At 30.3% G+C, this 26112-nt stretch overlaps 2 protein-coding genes across 17 annotated transcripts; one reads left to right on the top strand and one right to left on the bottom strand.

Moving 5' to 3' along the window:
• Positions 1-1095: 1095 nt before the first annotated feature.
• Positions 1096-23862, bottom strand: ATP7 (copper-transporting ATPase 1). 10 transcript variants are annotated; one of them, XM_040711535.2, is made up of 18 exons: positions 23721-23862; positions 19528-19582; positions 17461-17717; positions 16558-16579; positions 15102-15211; positions 14374-15036; positions 14149-14309; positions 13956-14088; positions 13586-13881; positions 13297-13530; positions 13081-13221; positions 12123-13027; positions 11784-12064; positions 11423-11649; positions 11021-11367; positions 10843-10953; positions 10474-10515; positions 1096-1531 (listed from the first exon to the last, which is right to left on the bottom strand). In XM_040711535.2, the coding sequence occupies exons 3-17, from the start codon at positions 17696-17698 to the stop codon at positions 10482-10484; spliced, it is 3903 nt and encodes a 1300-aa protein (XP_040567469.1). In that variant the 5' UTR covers positions 17699-17717; positions 19528-19582; positions 23721-23862; the 3' UTR covers positions 1096-1531; positions 10474-10481. The 10 variants fall into 10 exon arrangements, with proteins under 10 accessions (XP_040567469.1, XP_040567468.1, XP_071744461.1 ...); XM_040711534.2 differs by lacking the exon at positions 10474-10515; XM_071888360.1 differs by lacking the exons at positions 19528-19582; positions 23721-23862 and adding an exon at positions 18386-18515.
• LOC121117191 (ribonuclease H2 subunit A) lies at positions 1495-26090 on the top strand. Of its 7 annotated transcripts, none has more exons than XM_071888364.1 (4): positions 23794-23903; positions 24613-24726; positions 24923-25263; positions 25349-26090. In XM_071888364.1, the coding sequence occupies exons 2-4, from the start codon at positions 24633-24635 to the stop codon at positions 25838-25840; spliced, it is 927 nt and encodes a 308-aa protein (XP_071744465.1). In that variant the 5' UTR covers positions 23794-23903; positions 24613-24632; the 3' UTR covers positions 25841-26090. The 7 variants fall into 7 exon arrangements, with proteins under 7 accessions (XP_071744467.1, XP_071744468.1, XP_040567474.1 ...); XM_040711538.2 differs by lacking the exon at positions 23794-23903 and adding an exon at positions 24405-24545; XM_040711539.2 differs by lacking the exon at positions 23794-23903 and adding an exon at positions 24420-24538.
• The last annotated feature ends 22 nt before the right edge of the window (positions 26091-26112 follow it).

Raw genomic sequence — 26112 nt, 5'->3', positions numbered from 1 at the left:
CAATCCAACAGCCGCCGTAACGACCACTGGCTTGCAGAAATAAAAGAACAGATCCAAGAGGTTTACTACCCCAAATATCCGACCTAAGCAATAGTCCTCCGCGTTATGCCCTCTGATGAAAAGAAGATGCGTCTGTTCTTGTTTAATGCTGGACAGAAAATTGACGAGGAGGCCTACTATAAGGTGCTTAGGTACACCATCTTGCCATGAATGAAACCAACTACCCGGAGGGTAACTAAATGAGAACTCAGGACGGCACCCCTTCTCACACGTCCGGCAAGTTCCAAAAGTTCTGCTCAGATAAAATATATCGATTCTGGTCCAAAGATATATGCACCCCCTTCTTTACCAGATTGGAACCCACTGGAATTTTCTGTATGGGGCACTTTGGAGAAGGAAACCAACAGAACCTCACACCCAAATGTGGACTCACTGAAGTCCTCCATAGTGACAACTTGTCAGAAGAATTTGCCATCAACTCCTGTATGGCCTTCAGGCGATGTGTAAAGGCTGTGATTGATAATGAAGGTGGTCATATTTAAAAAAAAAAGTTTTACAAAAACGTTTTTATATGGTTTGTTAAAAATTTTTTTTTGCCTATGATGGTAAATATAAAATTATTGATGTATTTCTAAATCCATCTCTCGAGTCCACGTTTTGCTGCGCTACCCTATATTGTATTTATTTTATGATGTATTTAAAAAAACAGTTTACAACCATGATAGGCAAGAATGCTTACTTCAGAGGGAGATGTTAACACCACGACGATCTATTAAATACTGAGCAAAAAAGAAAAAAGAGAAAATATCATTTTAGGTGAAACGGGAAGACCAGCCTCGTATAGATGACAGCACAAAACGAATAAATATTTTGTGTTTTCCCCAAAAACGTTTCCGTGTAGACCCTTAGCCTTGTCATTATTAAGCCAATAAATGAAAATTGTTTTAGTCAGACGAAACAATCAAAAATTGTCATGCAAAAAGCATTAGTTGACAAATGCATATTTTCGAATAGTCATCATTGTTAGTAGCTTACGAAATTAACACTGTATTGAATCAAATATCTAAAAAAATATATATAATATACAAAGCATAATAAAAATGTTTTGTTTTTATTATCAAGTCATAAACAAAATTAATGAGAATATATAGATTTATTTTGTATTTATAGTGATGATATACTAATTACATAGATAAAGAGTGTCAGTCAAAAAAAAGTACAAATAAATAAAGAATTAAGCCATGATGATTTTCTTCTTATTTGAAAATAATTCAAGCTATTAAGTAGGTAATTACGATTGTATATTTGTTCTGAATAAGCCTTCCCATCATATTTATGGATTAATTTCCATCATTAGAAAGAAGGTGCAAAATATCGAATGAAAGAATGAACATATATTTAGACCGATTCGTTTCTATGAGACAGAAGATTCCTTTTTCCATTCAAATGATCCTCTTCTTCTTCTAGATCTGAGTCTGAATCCTGAATTTGAACATGGTTCGTATACTTCTGATTAAGTAAAGGCTTTCCACTGCAAACAAGATAGAGAAAATTAGTCATTTGGATATTGAAGTTTCCTCTTCAAATAGAGAAATGTTCTGATAAGAAAGAACCATCTAGATCAGAGCTCAGGTAAGTTTTTTTATCGTTACTACAAATTAAATTAATTTACCCCAAACTAGTGCAAGAGCGTCCTCAGGATTATATTTGGGGGGGTTTAAAAAAAAAAATAATCTATAGGTTTTAACAGAAAATTCAATATTTTGGAAAAAAAAATTGAAATATTACAATTTTTAGAAAAAAATTTCAAAAATCCACAGCTAATCATAAAAAATTTGAAATATTAAATTTTTTAGAAATTTAAAAAAAAAAAAAAAATTACCCCTAATTTCGTGTAAAAAAATTTCATTCTGACCAAAAAAAATTCTAATAAAAAGCCAAAATTCCTTAATTTAGGGGGCCTACAGCTCATCCAGCCTACCCCCGCGGACGCCCCTGTAGTGGTATGTTGGATATTTGTTTATTTCATTTAACACTAGAAAGTAGTACTCCCATTATACCAAAACACTTATAAATTACACCTTCTGGGGTAATTTACCCCTATTCCCTGACCACGGAACTAGAGCAATGGCAGTTCTTAACAGGGGCAATTGAAGTTTCGTATAAATGACAAAACTATGTAAAAAAAAAAAAAAAATATAGCCTAATCGTAATATATGTGATGCGTCAACATAAAAGTAGGCTGGAATTGTTTTTGAAAAAATCGATCAGTAAGCTAAATAATTGATTGTTCTTGAAATAAACATAAAAAAAATGATTCATAGTGTGGAAGCCGCATTTTTAAATGCTTTATTACGTATCACCAAAATGCAAAACCTAATGTTAAACATAGAAATAGATTGACTTTGATTAATAAATCTGGGAGGGAATATGGGTTTATGATGTTTTGAAATTGAGTAATGGTTGAAAAAAGGTTGTTAAGAACCACTGATCTAGAGTAAAAATACAAACTCTTCTGTCTTTAGGTACATTAATCCATATGAAGGAATACACTTATTTAATATTATTATTTTATATATTTATATAAGGGTAAATCCATGTCAAATCACCAAGTTTTTTCCACTTTTGGAACCAAGGTTCTCCGATTTTCTTCATTTTCAGATATGTATAGGGAACTATACACTTATAACTAAGCCAAATTTGTAGTTCATTTACATGAACGGCTCTAGAGATATTGACGTTTTTATCAAGGCCCAGTTTCCAATATTATAGTTTGACTACACCGTAAACTAAAAGTGGCATTATTGTGTCAAGGAATAGTCATAATGAAATAAAAATAAGCATGTCTAATCAGTTTTTGATGGAAATTTCGAAAAAACCACATTATTACCACTATACAGAAAAGGAAGGGATCGATAATTACAGATTTCGGATTTATATTGCACCTTCTTTTGTGGTCATTATCTCAAAACACCCTCACAAAAAAATCAGGTCTTTTTTGTGAAATTTTTATCTTCAAACCCAAAAGTAACTGTCTGGAAAATATTATGAAGGAGAAATGTGTTGTTATTGCATAATTTAAGATTGAAGTTGAGACCTAAATTATGTACTTGCCATGCACCAATTTGAGAGTTTTTTATAAGATATACATTCAGGTGTACTGTAATGACAATAGTAGGGAATTTGGTATCGCCTGATATTTTTATTTTGCATTTTCCCCCCTCTAAACAATAAAATAACCATCAAACGTCAGAAAAAATGGTCCTTCATTGATGCATTTTGATTTGAAAATCTGTAAATTGTCGAAAAAAGAGCTTTTGATGTTGTTTCTTTAAAATTATCGATTTGAATCAAGTTACAGGATTTTAATTTTATGAAGTATTATTGATAAAATATATATTTTCTCTAAATTGCCTCATTATAGGAGTATTTTAGTTCCAAACATACTGCTAATAAATCAATATTGTCTTTTGGTACCGCGTATTGCGCACATTTATTTTGCCGGTTTTTCTTCATTTTTACAACTCAAATCTCGTTTTTTGATACCAAATGTGAAATATATTATTATCAAATATACTTTCAGTCTTCATTTATGCCAAAGAAAATACCCTATTATACTAATTTATAATTTTGGACTACGAAAACTGTCCGTTAAACTCTTAAAAATATCACATTTTATTTATCATCCCTTAATTTCTAGAGTTGATTTGTTTTATTTAAGCATATTTATATTTTTACATTCTAAAAGTTTCACATTTTTCATTATTCACTATGAATGAATTATAGCTTATAATTATTTTTATGTTTCATTAATTGAGAAAATCAAAAGCGATTTTAATATTGCTCTGATGTATCCGTCTCTCTTGTCCATAAACTTGGGCTGAAGCATTAGTTACTTCTTTTACTGCACGTTCACAATTTTGTGTGTGGCATGGTATTTTAGGAAGTCGAAGCGGTGAAGAGACAAAACTAATTAGTTGTCTTTGAGGAATGACTGCCGTTATAAAAGGCTCAGTGGCATTATTATAATCCTGGATATTAGTAATTGACGTAGCATTCCAATTGAGTTTAGGTGAACAGTATGGGCCTAGACAGGTATCTCCCAAATCACTTCCATCTCTTATTTTTGACACTCAATACTTTATACACTCAATTGCCTTATTTGAATTTAATTTTAGCTCCTGATTTTCTTCAATATGTTTTGAAATTTCTATTGCAATTTTACTTTTTAGTATTACTCTATTTTTTTAGTCTGGTATTATAACTTTGTAATCAAATAAAACACTTGAAGCAATGGCAGTCGCAGTTCGTACAGAAATATCATATCTAATGACTTGTTGAGCTAAGGTAGGAAATTGAATCCGATTTTGCAAAGTATTTTCTGACCGAAATCTTCGTTAAATATGATCATTTATGTATGTATATAGGATCCCTATGTTTTCTATCATCTTATTCTGCACATTGATCCATTTTTATATTTCGTTCATCTTCAATATGTTGGAATTCAAACAACTCAATTTCTTTACTTTTCTCTTGCTTTGTACATTTCGTTGCTTTTGATTCACGTATTAATTTGGTACCATCCTGATTTCCTATATGTAAGGTTCCTTTTGTTCCAAACTTTTCTCTTTGATCTGTGATAAATGCCAATTCTACCCTTGGAATCTTAAATTCTCGATGACAGATACATAATATATTAATTGATCGAAATTTTTTGACATTGCAACTTGCATTTGCACAGGATAAATAAGGACAATTACATGTGAGTATGTCGAATAATCTGTCGAAGTACATGCTCAAAGTGTTCCAAAACTTTTTATGAAATTTTCCCTGTTTGACCAGTGATTGTTTTAAGAATATCCCATGCTTGTTTTAATCTTCCAATGATTGAAGAGTCAGTTGTTCGGATAGGGATCATGATAAGATTAACTTTATAAGATAATGTAATATATGTATATCCTAAAACAAGCTCTCAAATTACTGCATAGCAAGTACACAATTTAGGTCTTAACTTCAATCTTGAATTATGCAATAACTACGTAGGCTGCTATATATATTTCTGGCCTAGGCTACACTAAGTGTTGTAAGGTGCGATTTGACATTTCCTTTAATAATTTTGACATTTTTGTAGTATTATCCTACTCAAAATGTTTTGACGAACGACCATTATTTGTGTTGTTTACAGTTACTTGAAAAAATTAATTTGGCAAAAAAATGGAATTAAGTCGTGAACATTTTAGTGCGATCATTTTTCACGACTTTCGACGTGGATAATCACAATAAGAGTGTATGATGAACTTAAATCTTTATAAGGCGATAAAGCACCGTCCTATAGCACTGTGAAAAACTGGTTTAATGAATTTATTCGTGGCCGACGCTCGCTCAAAGACGAATTCGGGGAAGTTCGTCCAAAAACAGCCATTGTGTCAGAGAACATTGATACCATGTGTGAAGTGATAATTCAAGATCGTCATGTGACATACAGTGAGATAGAGACATCCTTGGGCATTTCTTCCACCAGTGTACATTTGATATTGCATGTACACCGGGCCGTAAAAAAAGGTTTGTTCTCCTTGGATCCCGCACAATTTGACAATCGCTCAAAAGAAGGCTTGTGTCGGTTGGTGCAAAGAATTGTTGAAAAAATACACTCGTTGTGCTTCAAAAGACGTTTATAAGATCATCATAGGTGATTCGTCATGGATCTATGTGCATGAGACCCAAACAAAACAAAAATCTACCATATGGGTCTTCGAAGACGAGCCAAATCCAACAAAAGTTGTTCGTGGAAGAAGCAATTCGAAGCAAATGGTCGCCTGTTTCTTCTGCAAGACTGGTAATGAGCGACTGTTCCACTTGAGCATCGAAGAACGGTCAATTCTGAGTGATACATAAAAATTTGTTTCCATGAAGCCTTCGGATAAATTCAAAAAAAACGAACAAGAGAAAACGAATCATTGTTCACCATGACAATGCGAGCTCTCACACATCGGCTCAAACCAGCGCCTTTTTGACCTCCCAAAACGTTGAATTGTTGGGTCATCCGCCGTACAGCCCTGACTTGGCACCCAATAACTTATTTTTATTCCCGCACATCAAGAAAAGAATACGTGGTCAACGATTTTCGTCGCCAGAAGATGCTGTAGAATAGTTTACAAACCATGTTTTGTAGGTGTATCAATCGGAGTGGAAAAAGAGCTTCAACAATTGGTTTGAGCGCATGCAAAAGTTTATAAATCATGCTGGAGTAGACATTGAAAAGCAATAAAACCATTTTTGATGATAAATATTCGTATTTTCATTATTAGACCAAAAATATATATAGTGGCCTATGTACACATTTATCCTTCATAATATTTTCCGTACAGTTACTTTTTGCTTTGAAAATACAAATTTCATTAAAAAAATGAAATTTGTTTTGGGTATTTTGAGATAATGACCACAAAAGAGGGTGCGTTCAATATATCCGAAATCTGTAACTATCGATCACTTCCTTCCCTTTATAGGGGGTAATAATGTGGTTTTCAAAATCTGCATCAAAAACTGAAGAGACGTGCTTATTTTTATTTCATTATGGCTATTCTTTGACACAATAATCTCACTTTTAGTTTACGGTGTAGTCAGACTATAATATTGGAAACCGGGCCTTGACAAAAACGTCAGTATCTCTAGAACCATTCATGAAAATGAACAAAAAATTTGGCTCAGTTATCAGCGTACAACGTATCAGTTAACACATATCTGAAAATGAAGAAAATCGGAGAACCTTGGTTTACAGCCCTTGTTGATTTGACATGGATTTACTCATAAGTAATTCATGTATAAAAATAAAGTAAAACAATGAAATAGTCATAAGTCTTTTGATTGATCTTCATAAATTATATCATAATTAAAACTACCCTCAACTAAAAAGATTCATTATTCAATTCCCCTTATCTTATGGAATCCAAAATAAAAAGTTCGACCTTCAATTATTCAGGAAAAATGGCAAAGAAAATAAAGGGAAAGTGACAAAGTGGAAGAAATAGCACAATTATTTTAATTTGACGTAGGTTATATCAATGGAACGCTATACTTTATCGACTAGATAAAACAAAAAGCTAGGATGTGGTGGACTATATTTTTGCTTTTCTAAAGCTGTTTTTAGAAAAGAATATAGTAAAGAAGTTATCAGTCTAAATTATTCTCTTTTGTTATAGAGGTTGTATCCAGGGATCTAAGTGAGTCGGAACAGTAAACATTCACTTGACAAATTTTGAATGCTATATTTAAAAAATTCTTAAAAACATTTACTTCGGCAAGAAATAATGCTATGTGATAAGAGAACTGAGTTGTTGACAACAAGCTATCTATATCACAGGATAACGGATGCAAATAAAAAAATTCTACCCATATACTTGGTTTTATTTATAGATAAAAATGTAAAAGAAATGTATGTAATATATATTAAATATTCTGATATCGAGAAGTTGATAAAGCTGTTACGTTTGGTCTACTAGGGGACTAATTGATGTACAAGAATGACCATTAGAACCTTCTCTATCCAATCAACTATGGCATCTTTCTCTTGTTAAATAGTACTTTGATTTGAGCTTGATTTTTTCACATTTCATCATATTTTCAATCATCCTTATCGTTTAAAATCCTATGAGATTTTGTAACGATACTGACAAGACTGATGTTAAACAGTCCCTATACCTCCAAGCTCAATGCAAAGTTTATATTTCAAGAAAATGATGTCGCGAAGTTATTTGAATTTTTTAACAGAAATTCGACTTCCTTTAAGTGCTTAAAATTTGAGATCTAGTCAGGTTTTAATTGGATAGAGGACGTTATAGTGGCTATTCGTGAACATCTAGCAATCCCCATTATGTTAAAATCCGGAGGGGAAAATCAGCCTATTAAATTTATGGTACATTCAGAAGAATACGATGCCTTAAGCATACTTAAATTAAAAGTTCAAGGCAATGAAATATTCTTACACATACCATCATTTTTATATTATCTACCTCTATGCCTACTGCCTTAGTGTCAACTGATATATATCAGCTTAAAATAACTGTTCCATTTTTTCCACTTGGTTAGTTTTTTTTTTGTTTTTTGCTATATTTCCTATAGCAAGTTTTGTATCAGTCCTTATTTATTTGGTGCAGTCCAGTCCACCCCTAAGACCGGTTCTTAAGACTGACGGTCCTTCGGACTGTTAAAACAAAAACTGATTTAAAAAAAAAATACTTTATCAGTTTTAGGACTGAACTGGATGGGACTGAATAACTAATATGGATCGACACAACACTACATATACCCCTTGTAAACAGATAATGAAAAAAATGAAAAACTTACTCCTTGTAGTTTTTAAATGGTCTAAATTTTATCGTCTTATTGTCATTAAACATAATATGTTGGAGTATTTTACATATAATATTATTTCTTATAAAACTGAAATAAATATAAATAGCTATGTATAATGTATATATATATACAAAATATTTATAAGGATTAGAAACACTCTGATTACAATATTTATCGATTCTTTTATTTAATTATACGAAGGAAAAAGAAAAAAAAAGAATTTTTTATTTATTAATTAATTTTATAAGACTCTTAGTCTAATATTAACAAGTACTACTTTAGATATACGAAAGCAAACTGTAATGATTTTTCCCCAAGTTCTTCTACAACAAATTATTCTTATTGATCATTTAGAAGCTTCCCAAATTGCACTTAAAGTAGCTAAAATTAATTATCACAATTACAAATTGATAAAATACATTTGAAAGGTCATACCAGAACCAAATTAAGTTTCATAAATCGAATGAAGGTTCTAAACTATAGCTAACATTCTTGGTATCTTCACTCATCCTGGAATTTTGAATAAAACCCCATAATTGAACGAAATAAGTCTATGAACTATTAAGATGTATATTGTACATATACAACTCTGATAAAAAATTTTGAAACTTATTTTTGTATTATGTTGGTAACATAGAGATAAAATAGATAGAGTGATGATACTGAGTAATAGCAAGGGAAATTATTTGACGTCCCAACAACAAACGAGAGAAAAACTATAATTGACCAAAAGAATCGAAAATATAGTATTTTCTCGTATAAACTCCAACAATTTTTAAATATTAGTATAGCTGTTGTAGCAAATATCGGGTTTAAGAAAAATAATGAGGTTTTTCAATCTATTAATGATCATGTCTGAATCAAACAATATATTTACACTAATAAAATCTTTTTCAAAATGTTATTAAGGCATAAAATAATATTATTTGGGAAACGTGAAAGTGAGAATATTCAAGGGACCTAAGTTTAGGGGTATACTCCCCAACCTTATTCAATTTCATAACCAGTAATTCTTTATTCTTGAATTGAATTGAAGTCAGAATAATCTCTCAAATCCATCGTTAATATTTTGAAAGGGTAAATAAAACTATATTTAAATTTAAAAATTGGAATAAAATATTAATTTACTTCATAAAATAATATGTTCAAATATACTTTATTAATCTATTAACATCTCTAAATTCATATAATTATAGTAATAAATTACTATTATAACAACAAACATTTAAGAAAATAAAAATATTTGAAGCGCTATCTATGTTTTTAAGATACGTAACAATTCGAATGTATTGGCTAACTATTTCTTTTTTTTCGACCACCTCGAGTACTTATTCACATCATCACATAATGTATTTTATCTCTATGGTTGGTACACAAGTCCACAACGTATGTTACCAATATCGGTCATTTTGTTTTTTAACAGATAAAAAGGTTAAACATCTTTTGATGTGCTCTACAATTTTCTACTATTGAAAAAAAAATTGAAAGTAAAAAGTTAATCATGGGGAAAATTATTTTAAAACTCTTGAAAGATGGTTTATTTTTCTAAACTAGTTATTATTTACAACATGCTAAATTTCGAAGAATTAACAATTTTTCAAAAGTTTTTAAAGAATTTCCCCCTAAATTGATTTTTTTCAATAGTAGAAAAAATGAGTTCTACTAAAAGACTCAAGGGTACCTTGAGTTCTTTAAGTTCTACTTATGTCTCGAGTGGACAAAGGCTCGATCACTTAACCTTATGTAAAGGGATATATATTTTTTCGTGAGCGGACTTTTCGCCAATTTTTTTTTTTCTGCAGGACAATTTGCCGAAAAAATTTCGCTGAAGGACCATTTGCGACATTTGGACGAAAAATTATATTAAATCTATTGAACGGGTTTTTATCAAACCTCGTATATGAAGTAAAAAAATAACTAAAAGGTTATAAATGAACGCCTGTTAATGTTGTAAAATGGACAACTCAAGGATAATTGTTACTAATAGAGATGATATGGAGTAACATAAATTTTTAAACGTACTAAATCATATAAATAAACTAAATTAAAAGTAACAAATAAGTATGGGTTAGATATGATAAATCATACAAATAACGATATCTTTATTGTGTGAATACTTACGTTCCATGTTAAAAAACACTTATGACAATAGATGGACTTTTTCTATGCAAAAATAATTATATTATTAATATTTCATCCACTTATATTTATGTATATATATATATATAAGTATGAATTTTGTATAATATATAATGGCCATCTTAGTTTTTAATAACACAGCTAATATTGAAATGAAGTTTTAAGCTATTGAAAAATCAAATTTAGGCATTTCCACTACTAGTCTTGTTCAATTTACATCATAAATAAGCTATAAGAATTATAATTCATCAATTATAAATGTCTGAGTTGCAAGCTGAGCTATGAATTCATAAATTAGTTTGCAGATATATGTAGTTCTTAATCAATATAATTATCTTTAGAATGACATACCTATCTCTCATTTCTATTTCAAAATTATCATCTAGATTATTTCTTGCAGGGCTTTTATCTTCAAGAATTTTGAGGTATTCAATAGTTTCGAGCTGAGGCCGCGTTGGTTTACTTGTATAAAAAAATAATAATTAAATAAATCAGCATAATTACATATGACCTTTTAATAGGGCTTTACCGATATAATTTAAGCAAAAGAGAAGAACAAACGACTGATACAGAAGAGATAGCCATTGCAGCTGAGCCCATCCAAGGTTGTAATTTTAGACCTAAAGGAGAAAAAACTCCAGCTGCTAGGGGTATTCCAAACAGATTATAAACGGAAGCAAATGTGAAGTTAATCCAAATGCGTTTAACTGTTCTTTTCGAAAGATCCAGACATGCCACAACATCTAAGAGATCATTTCGAATCAAAACGACGTCAGCAGCTTCTACCGCAACATCTGTTCCTGAAGCAATTGCAATACCGATATTGGCTTGTGCAAGAGCGGGAGAATCATTTACCCCATCTCCAACCATTGCGACCTACACAAAATTTATGTGTAAAAACATGATTTACTTCATATAGAAAATTGGTTACATTGTGACCCTTTTCCTGAAGTTTTTTGATTTTAGAAACTTTATGTGACGGAAGAACTTCAGCAAACACAGAAGAGATTCCAACTTGTTGGGCAATAGATGTAGCGGTTTTACGGTTGTCTCCCGTTAGGAGCATAACATCGAGTCCCATTTTTTTAAGAGTATATACTGTTAAGTGAGCTTCAGGTTTGACAGTGTCAGCTATACCTAACATACCCACAAGCACTCCTTCAATATAAAAAGAAAAAAATCATTACATCGAATAATAAAAGGCTAATGTAAGCAGGTAGTAACAGAAAAACAGTAATTAAGTAAAAAGCGCAAGAATATCCTAATAAATAAAAGTCTCAGATATCACATACCATCAATTACTGCAAGAATAGCCGTGTGTCCCAACTCTTCTTGTTTCAATAACTTTAATTCAAGATCCTCTGGAATATTAATAAAGTTTTTATCTCGAATCCACTTTCTATTCCCAATTAGAATCGTTGATTCATTTGAAGCCTTTCCAATTTTATATGAGTCATCATCTTGGCCCACATCAATAAGAGGCATTTGTTTTTTGGACTCATTGGATATTTCATGGCCTGGCTTACGGAATATAGTTGCGTCTATTTCTGAACCACAAATACATCCTAATTTACTGAAAATAGATCAATGATTATTTATTACATAATTAATTGAAGAATTTACAAAGTTACCTGGGACCGTTGATAATGTTATGTAAGTTTTTGATATTGTTTGAATTCTGTAATGCAAATTCATCAGTATTATTATTAAGATCAACTACCACTTTTAATCCACAACCAGCAACAGCAGAAAAATCTTTTATAGAAGCTTTAATCTCATCAATTTCCAGAAATGACTTAGTAAATTTAACGACAGCTAATGCCAAAGGGTGTTCGCTCCCTGACTCAGCAGCTCCCAATAGGTAAAACATTCTTTCCAAAGACATAAATGAATTACTCACAAGTAATACAAATTGCGCTACACAAGATTTGCCATGCGTGATCGTCCCTGTTTTGTCAAACACAACAGTTGTTACTTTGTGCGCATTTTCTAAAGGCTCCGCTCCTTTAATAAGTATACCAATTTTAGCACCCACACCAGTACCAACCATGACAGCAGTTGGAGTCGCAATACCCAACGAACATGGGCATGCAATTGCAAGAACTGTAAGAGCCATCCGGAAAGCATATTGCCAAGTGATTTCTTCTGAATTGAATCCTTCTCTTTCCATTTTTGATACGGGAAGAAGTGTTGGATCTATATATCCAATAATTACCCATACAACAAGAGTGAGCAAGGATGAAAAAACAACAATAGGAACAAAATATCCAGCAACTTTGTCTGCTAATTTTTGAATGGGTGCTTTTGAGGTTTGAGCTTCTTCCACAAGACGAACAATTTGACTTAAGGCACAGTCTTCTCCAATGTGGGTGGCGGATATAAACAAAAGTCCATTCTGATTTATAGAACCTCCAATCACTAATGCATCAACAGTTTTTTCTACAGGCATTGATTCACCAGTTATTAGACTCTCATCACAGTGTGAGATCCCATGTAAAACTCTTCCATCTACTGGTATTTTCGACCCAGGTACTACCTATAAACAAAAGTAAGTCTTATTTGTTATAATATTTAAATCGATTCTTATACCTTCAAAATATCACCTCGATGCACTAGGTCAACATCAATCTGTCTCTCAGAGGTAACTTCAAAATTATTGCCCAATGTGACAATAACAGCTTCAGTAGCTTTAAGAGATATAAGTTTAGATAAGGCATCTGATGTTTTGGCCTAAAAATATATTCATTTTTAATTTTTTTTAAAACCATTTTTGAATAACATCGTAAATAATGGAATAAAAAATACTTTTGCGACGTGTTCAAGCCATCTACCTAATGACACAAATACTAGAAGCATCGGTGGTGTATCGAAAAAAGTCATTGGAGATGTATTTTCCTTAAGAATCATTGATGCTAAAAGCGTACAAACTGAGTATGCATATGATATTGTTGTTGCTAGCATTATGAGAACATCCATATTTGCGGCTCCATGCTTCAATGCTTTATAAGCAGCAATATAAAAATGACGTCCTCCAATGAACTACAATATGAAAAGGTTAAAGATCAATTACCCCAATTATAAGAATGTCACATACTTGGACCGGAGTTGATAAAATAAATAATAAAAGATTTTCTAACGATAGACCAGGTACAACACAGCAATTTTCTTCATGGACATGCTCACTAGATGACATGACTATCATGGAGTAAAACATAATAAGCATACAAGGAAGTCCAAAGAAAAGAGAAATACAAAAAGTATTTCTCCACTTTCGAATCTCTTTTTCGTGATTTAAATATTCTGCAGTTGAGTTTCGAAGCTCGTTTTGACGATTAAAAACCTCTGCATTGAACCCCATACCATTAATTGCATCAATTATATTACGAGGTCCTTTTTACGATTAAAAAAATGGTAGTTTATCTTTAATTACCTTGTATATTATGTAATCCCGATTTATAAATTACCAGTAACAGAAGGATCATATTTAATTTTTCCGATTTCCGTGGATAGTGCGACAACAACAGATTCAACTCCATTCAGTTTTTTAACATTAGACTCGATGAGATAAACACAAGATGAACAAGTCATTCCTAAAATCTATGTAATAATATATATTTGTAATAACAAGCTCAGTATAAATGAAATTTTTTAACTCACTCGAACATCCAATTCTCCATTGCCATTAACACCACCTAAAACTTTGGATTCAAAGCCAAGATCTGTGATAGAATCAGCTATTTGAGTGGGCTGCACACAAAAAGGATCGTATTCTATTTCTGCTTTTGCTGCTAATAATGCTACGAGAATATTGGAAACACCTAACGAAATAAGTTATTCTTAAAATAATAGAATTTGAAGAGATTATGTAAGGAAAAAAATCACCCTTTATTTTCTTGACATGTTTTTCAATAGCTGCGACACAACTTGCACAAGTCATTCCGTTTATTTGTAAGAAACATTTTTCAGTCTGGGATTCCAATTTTATATTATGTTTATTTGAAGAAGTCCCATTAGATTTATCTATACTATCTACAAGTGAGATCGTTCGTCCGTTTTGTTCTAAGATATTATTTGGTGATATTAAGTCTGAATTGAAAAATACGAGCGCATCTTCTTCCTTAATATCAAGTCTTATAATTCCTTCACTTGACGTTAACTTACTCTTCAGTTTTTCATAAAGTGTTTCACAAAATGGTAATTTAATGAGACGATTGTTAATATTTGATTCCGAAGCATCAAAGCCCAAGTCATTAATCCAACCAGCAACTTCCAGATCTGAATGAATTGATGACTTAAAATAAACAGAACCCTCCTTTAAATCTACATGAACCCAATCTAATTTTTCGCCAATATTGCTTTCAATTGTTTTTACACAGGATTGACAAGTCATTCCATCAACTTTGAGCAAATGAAGATCCAAATCCGTGGGAACATCAAACCCCATATCTTCAATGACTTCTTTTATAATTTTTGGATTTATCACTGATGGTTTGTATTCAAATGTTCCCAATTTCTTGCTCAAGTCCACATGAGCATTTTTAATCCCTAATAATATAATTGAATATTTATATATAATTTTGGTATACTATATTTGAAACGAGAAGTTTTACCTTTTTGCTTTAATAAATGCCCTTCTATATTTTGAACACATGATTGGCAGGTCATACCCTCTATTAAAAGATTCAAAATTTTATCTTTTTGATGATCATCGCTTTCATGGCTATTTCGAAGGATCAAATAGCAGAATTAATATACATATAAATTCAAATACATATATATATAATAGGTTAAATATAATTTTTTTTTAAATTTAAAAAAAGCTTTTTCTCGTCAAATTTCTTACCCAGAGTCAATGATAGCATCCTCATAACGTAGAGATTGATACATAATATTATTCTTATTTATTAATTTGGACATTGTTTTTTGTACTTTTAGTATCGATTTCAGAAGAAGTACATTTGAACTTTTGTTTGTAATTAGTAAAGTTATAATTCCACTTTAATCAATATAAATACATCACTTTCCTCGTCTCCCCCAATAAGATTTGTTTCAAAAGAGCACTAAATTTCATGAAAGAATGTGCGCATATTTTTATACATAAGATAAGAATATTTACTTTCTGATTTAAAAGTTAAGAAATATAATTAAACCAATAAATATCAAGAGATTCTACAAATTATTCATATGAACTTTCTTTCTTCTTCGTTGACTTTCAAATCATTGAGACTAGGTTTTTTTTGTTGTTGAAAAGGTAAATTTAATTTATACGTTATACAGTTTTGTATAATATTTCATCAGTATAGTGAAGAACAATTATATACCTTTATTACATCACGCAACCTAACCTCCGAAAAGAAACCTTAAAAAATCCCAAAATCAGTTGGTAACCAATTATTATGAACTATGGAACTATTGGTCATTCAATAATTTTGTAATTAAAATGAGCTCTAAGTCAACCAATCAACGTTCAGAACACTGATTAGAATAAAAAAAAGGAGAAACATCGACAGCTGACAACAAAACACACAGTATAATTTTATGTTAACGAGGTTTACTACAAGGGATCAGTAGATAAGAACGAAAAATATATATGATAACTCTATTTACAATTATATCATTGATGGTGTCTCTAAGTAATTAAAATTTTATGATTTGAGCTAAAAAAATGATAAAGACATTCATAACTTATTGTTTTATTTTTTCATATCCATATTTTTTTTAACTTATCTGTCCGTTTTTTAAAATATATTTTTTTAAACTTCTCGAACGAAAAATAACAGTTGTGAAAGACAAACAAATGTTTTTGGTATAACCTATACTTCATATATGTATACGTTTGAAACAGATACATATGTATATAATCACACTAAACAGTAAGAGTAGGATAAAAATGATTTGCTAATAAGGAATAGCTATGACACAATTATATCCTCTATGACCACTTTTTTGTCACAAATAAAAAAGTTAAATTAGAATAATCATTTTTACGCTAACTGCAACTCTAAATAATTGCCTACTATACCCATTTACTGTTTCAAACGTATATAATATACCTTTTCAACTCACCTCTGAGCATCACTTTGACTCTCTGAAATAAATAGTATATTATTTAGATTAAAAATTAATTAATTAGTATTTGGGTAATAATTACTTAATTAAAAAAAATAGAATTTTTGCTAATTTTTTGTAAAATAATAGTCATCAAACATATTCCTCAAGTGTCTATGAAAAGTATATTTATTTTTGAAACTCCATGTGTTATCATTTGATTGAAGAAAATACATAATATGAACATCATAAAACAAATTATCTACCTATATATATATACATATGGAGCCTGTCAACACAAAAACAAGCTACAATGATTTTTTTTTTTTTTTTTTTTAATATTGAGTGTGGATTACATTTGTATTCTTCAGCGACAAATTATTGTCTATTTCTATCAATAAATTATTCTTATGAAGCCTATGGGTGTGGCATAATTTGTATTTGAAGTAGCCAAAATGTATAAAAACAGAATTTGTAAGAACATTTGTAAGTTCATTTGAAGGGGGCCATTTCGGGCACAATATAAATTAAATTAAGATTCTTAAATATAGCTAAAATTTTTATATATTTTAACTAATCCCACAAATTTGAATACAAAGCCCATAATTGACTCAAAAATGGCTATAAAATAATACCATGTTTGTATTTATGAAGTAAATAAATAGATTGGGATTTTTTTTTCTTAAAGATTGTTTTTATGTTGATGTACCACATGTATACAAAGTTAAATATTCATTCAAATGGAGTTATTCAAAAAATCTTACTTAGTTAGTTATGCATAAGTCAAGGTTGATATATTTAATTGCCATTTTTTTCTTTTAAATATATAATTAACGTGACAAAATAAAGAATTAAATCATTTTATAGGATTTTTGATTACTTTAAGAAAGAAGAAAGAAAAAATAGAATTTTAGTCCTTACTATCAAGAAAATGAGCTTTGAATTTACTTCCATTCACCAAAGACTCTATACTTTCAATGATGGTTACTTGATGTTCTAAATAGTCCTCTTCCGTATGGAAATCTAACAAAGCGTAACCTTCCTCTCGAAACACTTGTATAAATGCAACTCCATTGAACTCATTTACTGCAGTTTCGATAAGCATTTTGCATTTATTACAAGTCATTCCCGTAATGATGATTTTCTTCCGCAATTTCATTTTGTCTTTCTTTGTTTAACTAAAATTGTGTTTGAAAAAAAATTACTAAGCAAACATACACATATCTTTTTGAGTTTCGAGCTAATGCCCAATGCAAATATTAGTTGTTAGTTACTACTTTTGAATGTACATTTTATGAATTTTTATGACTTGTTCCTTATCAAATTTAGAAGATTTATTCTTTAATTTTTATTATAGATATAAATAACTATTTTAAACTGGTTGATGATGGAGAAATATCTAAAAAAGATCATAGTAATATCGATTATTTAGTATTCCACTTTACGCTTCATTATAATTTCAAAAACAAGAACATAAATCTCAAAAATTAATTTCTAAATGATTTGACGCATCAGTGTGTATTATTGAAATATAAATAACTATTATTATACAGTCTATATAGTATATACGATTTCACTCATAATACTATATATAAAAGTCCATTTAAATCAAAAATTGAAATAATCACATGAACAAAAATTTTTAGAAATAAAATATCATAATATAATCAACAATTCTTTAGCGTAAAAGTATAAAATATTATTCAATTTGATTATATTATACATATTCTGATGTAAGTATTCAATATATGCATTAATTGTATTGTAATAACAATTGAGTAAAGAATTCCAAACAATCCAAATTTCTTTGTTTATTTGTAAAATTAATTGTATTATAATGACGAACCTTCTGTTACTTGATAATGTTAATTAATATAACACCTAGTAGCACTTATTACTATTTAAAGGAATGATTGTTTTCATATTCTTCTTTTCTTCCATAACTTTTTTATCACGCAACTTCGTTATTATGACGTCTATGCATAGATACAATACAATGAGTTAATGAGTTTCACTAATATCTGGCCGTGGAACCAGCCTCAGTCACATAACCTCATGTAGGGGTGAAGTGTATTTTTGTGGTTAAAAATAAATTGCACAATATTACTCATTTGTTAATTCATCAGCATCAGATAATCTATGATAAATCACGTGCGACAATTAATATTTCTTCCACAAAGACAACACTTTTTAACTAAAATAATAAGTTTTGGATCAAACAAACTTTTTTGAGTGTTTGAACCAGGGAGTGTTAAAAAATATTACCTGTAACATTTTTCTACAGTTAAATAAAAAAAATAATGAATTTCAGATCGAACATTAATCCGTTTATGTTAGGAATCATCTTTTTGGCAAGGGATGTACAATATATAAAACGTAAATCTGTGATATAGAATTAAGAAAAAGAGAAGGGATGAACGTGCCATTTTCATTTCTTTACTGACTATTATTAGATTTTGCCACAAAAATTACACTTCCTCCTACATGAGGTTGGGTGGTTGAGTCTTGTTTCACTCCAGATATTAGTAAAACTCATTGATGCGATTGCTTACACTGAGCAAAAGCAATTGAAATTTTTTGAAGCGAAGAGTTGTTGGACCAAAAAAATAATAAAAATATAGTCATTTATCCATCAATTCAATGACTTCAGATCTTGTATGGATTCATTCTAGCTATACTTCAATAAATAAAACTATAATCAAATGTAAAATACAGTTAGGATCGAATTTAAAAATATTTCAAGCGCTCTCTATGTTGATAAAATTCCTACTTATTAATACTACCATGGGAATGTTTTGGTTAACTAGGACGGTGTCAATTTCTTCTATATATCATCATTCATCACTCTATGACGTTGCTTAAATAAATATATATATTATTTAATATGTTGTTATTTAATTATACATTACGGCCGTTTTTTTTAGATTACATGATGAATTATTAAAGAATTTATTGATTGAATTAACTTTTATTCGTAATACTAAATACCGATAGTTGTTTTAATTATGGTCCAGCGAATAACTTGTTTGAAGGATTTGCGTAACTAGAAGATAAAATTAAACATCTACAGTTAAATGAACTATTCAATTTTTTTTTTTTTAACCACATTTTTATTCATTTATATCCCTAATTTAGTCTATTAGGATAAATCTATTGAAATCATCAAACTCACTCTAGCTTTTATAAAATTCCATAAGACCTATAAATTAATTACTGAAATATCTAATTGTGCTCAACTAATGATCGATTTATTTAAGTCGATATAAGTATTAAGCAATTTACATAGATGTAAATTTAATGGGATTTCTGTGTTATCATATCACAAATACAATATAATTCATATTGTTGTGAGGTGTATTCATTAGTTACGAAACCATATGTCCTATTAAACTCCCATATTAATAATAGATTTAAATTTCTGTATGCATAAAGTTCTTAATGATGAAGAAATGTTCAGCTCTTCCATTGTTTAGTGACTACAATTTATGAATTTGTCATTACTAAATTCAGTTTGTGATAAATTAAAGATTATAGTTTGATTCCAATATAGTTAATAATGTATTTCCTCTTTATTATATAGATAACGATATATAGTCTAATATAGTACATTAACACTGTATTCTAGTGCTGTGTCGTTCGTGAACGGTTTGTTCTTTTGAACGACTCTTTTTAGTGAACGTACTGAACCAAGGATTACTAAACAACTGCAATGCGTGGTTAAGAGAAATACAAGGTTATACCCAAGGGTAGCTATAGATTTGATTTTATAATGATTCCTCTTTCCGCCAAAGGAAGTCCATTTTCACCCTCACAATATTGGAGAATATTAATATTTTTGGGTTTGATTTGAAATCCGCTGGGTAGAGAAATGTTCCCTTCTGAAATGAAGAAAAAGAAACCTTGATTTTTAACTAGACCGTTCTTGAATCAATAAGTGATTCTAAACAAAAAAAAATGGTAACCAGATTCATGAATTATTTTTCAATTAGAAGCGGACAGTTTCAAAAGGAGGGATTTTTTCAGCTTCGAAAAAAGCTTTAAACGCTGATTCTATCCTTCTTTTTTCTTTCTTAAAGCGAAAAGCTGAAGTGGGCGTAGATGATCTTCTTGATGTGGGATTTTCTTTTTCTTTCTACTGGGATTCTTATCTAAATACTCATAAGTGCAACCCTCAGCGTGAAAATGAAGCGAGCATACAACTATAACTTTTTTTTAAAATCTTCTTGATAATCCTGATGGCATGAATCCACTTTTGTCTTCGAATGGGATTAGCCTGGAGCCGGTGGGTTGAAACGTGAAACGAGATTTTCTTCCTCGGTTGACCCACAACAAAGGCGTTTCACATGGTTAATAAATCACCTTAATGATTAACTAAGGTATCTTTCAAAGAATCCAAATGTATGCCGCTTGAATTTAAATATGTCAACTTTTGAAGAGAAGAAGGAATATTTCCTCTACTCGTACTACACTGGAAGAGTAGAGGAAAAAAGGAAAAATAGTGACTATTCCAGTTATATCGCCTTGCTTGGTTATTCATAATTAATAACATATAGATGGCTCTACACTTCAGATACAAAATCAGACGTCCTCACTAAACATGAATTTGAAGGGATGAAACAAGCCTGAGAGGTTTTAAATCCCTCCTTCTAATGTTATTCTGTATATTTTTTCTAAAATATACAGAATACATACAATAAAATATACAATAATAATATCTTGAAATTGGTCCTTTTTGTTCGAGGGCTCGGGTAATTCGCCTTCTACCTCCAAGCTTGTTTCAAAGCTGCCTACTTAATAGGATAATATTACCTTCCAAAAGCTATGCATTTCTCGAAGCATAGGAATTAGGGAGGCTATTGAATAGAAAAGGAAGGGCGCCGAAACAGCCCCCAAAAAGGGTACCCTGTAAAATTATTGATAGTGTCCTATTGGCTCCAGTTCGACACCCAACATAAACACACTTGTTTACCAGAATGAATGAATTATTTCATTATTACCAAGATTAATATCTATTAAATAAATATATTATCATTTGAATTAAACTGATACTATATTAAAAACACGAACTGAAGTTGATACTTTACTTTTGAGGGATAAATCTATCCGTTTAAATTAGTTTAATTATTTTTTGACGATTTACATCAAAAAACCTTTTAAAAATATTTACTTCGATTTTGACCCGTGAACGTGAAGTGAGTCTACCATTTTCGCCTCAAAAACCATTTTTACGGATTTAAAATGCTATCCCAAAATGAAGAATTAAATAAAACACCACGTGATGTTGTTAAAAAAAAACTATAACAACGACAAACTATTACTGTTTTATATTTGGGCAAAGATCATATGAGAAGGGAATTTGTCATAAAAATTTATATTTATCACCACAATAGGTTCCGTAATTAGAGCTTGTGCTCCTCCAGATAGTATAAGAACGCATCATACGTACAGTACTTTATATACTTTAATAATGATACAATAACTTTATGTATGACGTACATATGAGTTTATGACGTATTATAATTTTCAATGAAGAGGTCGTGGAGGCAATTATCACTTATGTTTACTATTATTATCTATTCCCTTATTTGTTTTGTATTAACCAGATATTATAAAAGAAGTCTTTTATCTATCCGTGATTGAATTAAATAATTCAAATAGTGTCCAAAATGGCTCATAGTTATGCTGCTTTAGCTTTTTACCAAAATAAGGGTGATATTTTACGTGGTTAAAATAACTAATACGTATAAAAAAAAAAATTTAAATATATTATTTTTAAACATAAATTACTAAACCAAAATATTTCATCTATCATTTGACGAAATTTTAAAAAACTAACATTAACCATCTATGCGATATTTACCTTTATTTCTATGAACATAATAATAGCATCTTTTTTCATTCAAACAAATTATAAATTTTTGTCTAAGACTAGGTAAAAATATTTTTGTTTATTTAAAAATATAGTTTTATGTATGTGCTACAACTTCTATTAATTATTATTTTTTATTTTCTACGTATTTTTTGAAATACAAAATAAATAACATTAAGAATATATTAATCAATTATCGAATAACCGTATTCATGATGATTATCGAAACGGTACTTTAGCGTTTGTTTGAAACGTAAACTATTCAACCAAAATGTTTCATCTATCATCTGACGAAATTACATAAGCATGGCATTAACCATCCATGCAATTTTTAATCATTTTAGTTGTTACTGATAAGTTATCAGTAACAACTAAAATAAGTGATAATATCGTTATTAATAGCTAAATCAATATTTATTTCAACATTTTTTTATTAATATATTTATTGTCTAATTTTAATTTTGAATTTACTTTATTATTAATAATTAGTTAGATCTCATTAGAGATATATCTATCCTGTGCACAATTGACAACAGAAGAAGAGGGGTGATTATCTGACTCATAATTCACCTAAAGTTATGACTATTTAACTGAATTCCGATCAATCATTATTTGGATCAATCTAAATTTATAATTTATTATTATTAATTTATATGATTTTAATTGTTTAATTTTGTATATTTAACTTAAATGTTTAATGGTTTATTTTTTAGTATGTATATTTCATTAAAGCCTTCTTTTTTAAACTTTGAGCTTCAAATATATTTCAAATACTCTACTTTGTCGTTTCATTAGCTATTATTCCATATATTCTATATGATACCATATGAATTAAACTCAATATTCAATTCAATAATAACATAACTTTACCCCCGACAACAGCTGACTCATAATTCACTACTATAGAGTCATCAACTTAAAATTTGTAATTCCATGGCTTCAATACTCTACTTTGTCAATTTCTATGCTTAAATGGTTCAGTGTGACGTTTTCAAATCTACTGGTTAAATTACTGCACAAACGCTTCTCTGAGCATCCAGGATTCCTTGTAATATAACCTAATACACTCCGGTTTACTAGATAACTTGATGCAAAAGTTCACATATCAGTTTTACATTCCTTCCATGCTCAAGAAAATGGCGGCGAGGAATTTAACCTGGCTTGGGACCCAGCACTTCACCTACACAACCCGTGGGCCGGGGTGTATTTATAGCATATTAGAAGAGGTCATTGATGCTTAGAAACACTACGGCGTGGGAGTTTAGTAATATATATGTATATGTTTATTATTATTATTTAAGAGGTGTCTTACCGGTTTGTGTATAGAAATAGATGTGTGATACACACCTACCTATGTAGAAGTATCTCGTATTTATTCTAGGAATATATCCGTGATAGAATCAGATAAAACAAGTTTAAATTATCTTGGGGCGCAGCACTTCACCTGTGGGCCGGGATATATTTTTGGATATTACAAGAGGTCCTTGATACTCAAGTAAGTGGCGGCGGGGGAATTTAACCTTCCTTGGTGCTTGACTCCCGATTGAAGAGTTACAATTCCCAGCACTACTATATATACAGTCGATCATTGAGCTAAAGGCGGGTTACCACATCTATCAAGATTTTGTAAATATACGTGTATAAGTTTTGAACGCACCAATAAGCAATATATTTTTAAAAACTTTCAATATTATAATCTTTAAACCTCAACAATTCTTCATACCAAAATCAAAAGGTTCTGTGATTTAAAATAAACATTATTTGGAGGAGAGAAAATGCCACAAAAAATAAATTTTGGAAGCACTTAAGTTACTCATATGCTTCCAAAATTTATTTTTTGTGGTATATGGCAAGTTTAATTCTATTAACCTTGCCTATTGTCCATTGGTGCGCTCTAAACTTATACAAGTATATTGACAAAATCTCGATTGATGTGGTAACCCTCCTTGTGCGAGTAAAGTGACGCTAGCTGTTCCTGTGTTCCCCACAACAAACTGAAGAATGACGTAATGAAATTGGTTATCTGTATGACGTCATCCCAATTTAAAAATCCCGGCTTTTCTAGGACAGTGTTTCAGTTGTTGTGTATGAAATCATAGAGATTTCAGATTAGTGATTGTCGATTTACTTGTATGCTGTAAATATTAAATACATTACAATCAAGTGAAATACTTAATTAATAATTGTTTTAATCGCAAATCAAGGAGTTAAGAGACTGTGAGGAATGAACGTATCAGCATATACAAAAAATCAAGATAGGAATCTTATCTTGGAGTCGGATATTCCTTTTATTTGTAAATCTAAACCTTGTTTACTAGGTTTGAGTTTTCTTTTATATAAATTATAGTATATTATTTTCTATTTTTTTTTCTTTACGAAAGTTAATACGAGATAAATGATAGTTAGTAATGATTCAATGATTGATTAGATTGCATTGATATGATTAATGTAATATTAAATAAAGTACTTGGTGCTAGCCTGATAAGTGGAGACTGATAGTTGATACTTTTGCAGGAATTGATGAAGCTGGAAGAGGCCCCGTACTGGGACCCATGGTGTATGGCACTGTTTTTTGTCCCATAGAAAAGAGTCAAGACCTCAAGGATTTGGGTGTGGACGACTCCAAGGTTCTAAAGGAAGAGGCTAGAGAGGAGTTGTGGTCCAAGTTATTAGAAAATCAAGAGAAATTGGGCATTGCTTGGATACTCCATGTTTTGAGTCCTTTGGAAATTTCCAAGGGAATGCTTAAAAGGTCCAAATATAACCTCAATACTCTTTCCCATGATACTGCCATTGCTTTAATTCAACGTGCACTTACTGGAGGAGCTAGAATATCCCAAGTGTATGTGGATACGGTATTGTATTTAAGGTTCAAGATTTGGAGAAATTGATATCAAGTAATCTTTTTTTTTTTTTTTTTTTTTTTTTTAACTATGGCAGGTGGGTCCTCCCGAAAAATATCAGGCAAAACTCCAAGAAATATTTCCAGGAATACAAATTACAGTAGCCAAAAAGGCCGACTCACTATATCCTTGCGTATCCGCTGCATCCATTGGCGCCAAAATCGCACGTGATAAGTGTTTGAACAATTGGGATCATGGGGACTATCCTTTAGCAAATCCAGGTCCATGGGGATCTGGTTACCCCGGCGATCCAGTTACCAAAAAATTTCTTGCAGATAATATTCACCCTGTCTTTGGGTTTCCTTCCATTGTACGATCAAGTTGGAAAACGGCCGATAATCTCTGTCAAACAAAGGCAATTCAAATGAAATTTGAAGAGATTGACCCGGAAGAGGATGTAATACTGAAGAACAATCCATCTGTGAAGAACTATTTCGTTTCCATTCCTGATACAAAACGAAAAAATGATGCATTTCAATCTCATCAATTTTTCAAAAATCGAAATTTGATTATTCCTACTGAATTTTAAAGCTCATCTCTTTTCAGATAACACATAAAAATCAATGAAACATAACATTTTATTTTTATCAAGTGACTAAGTATTTTGTTCAACACAATATATTTTTACACCTATTCATTTATTGCACAATTGAAAAAAAAAATATATATATATATATGCATGTAATTATATGAAAAGAAACAAAATTTAAGTATATAATATGTGAAATTTAACTAAAGACATAATGCTAAATTATGAATAAACATAATATTATTTATTTTTTGCCTTTTAATCAAACATAG

Source organism: Lepeophtheirus salmonis, chromosome 5, assembly GCF_016086655.4.
Source record: "Lepeophtheirus salmonis chromosome 5, UVic_Lsal_1.4, whole genome shotgun sequence".
Lineage (NCBI taxonomy): Eukaryota > Metazoa > Arthropoda > Copepoda > Siphonostomatoida > Caligidae > Lepeophtheirus > Lepeophtheirus salmonis.
This window is presented reverse-complemented; position numbering and strand designations above follow the sequence as displayed.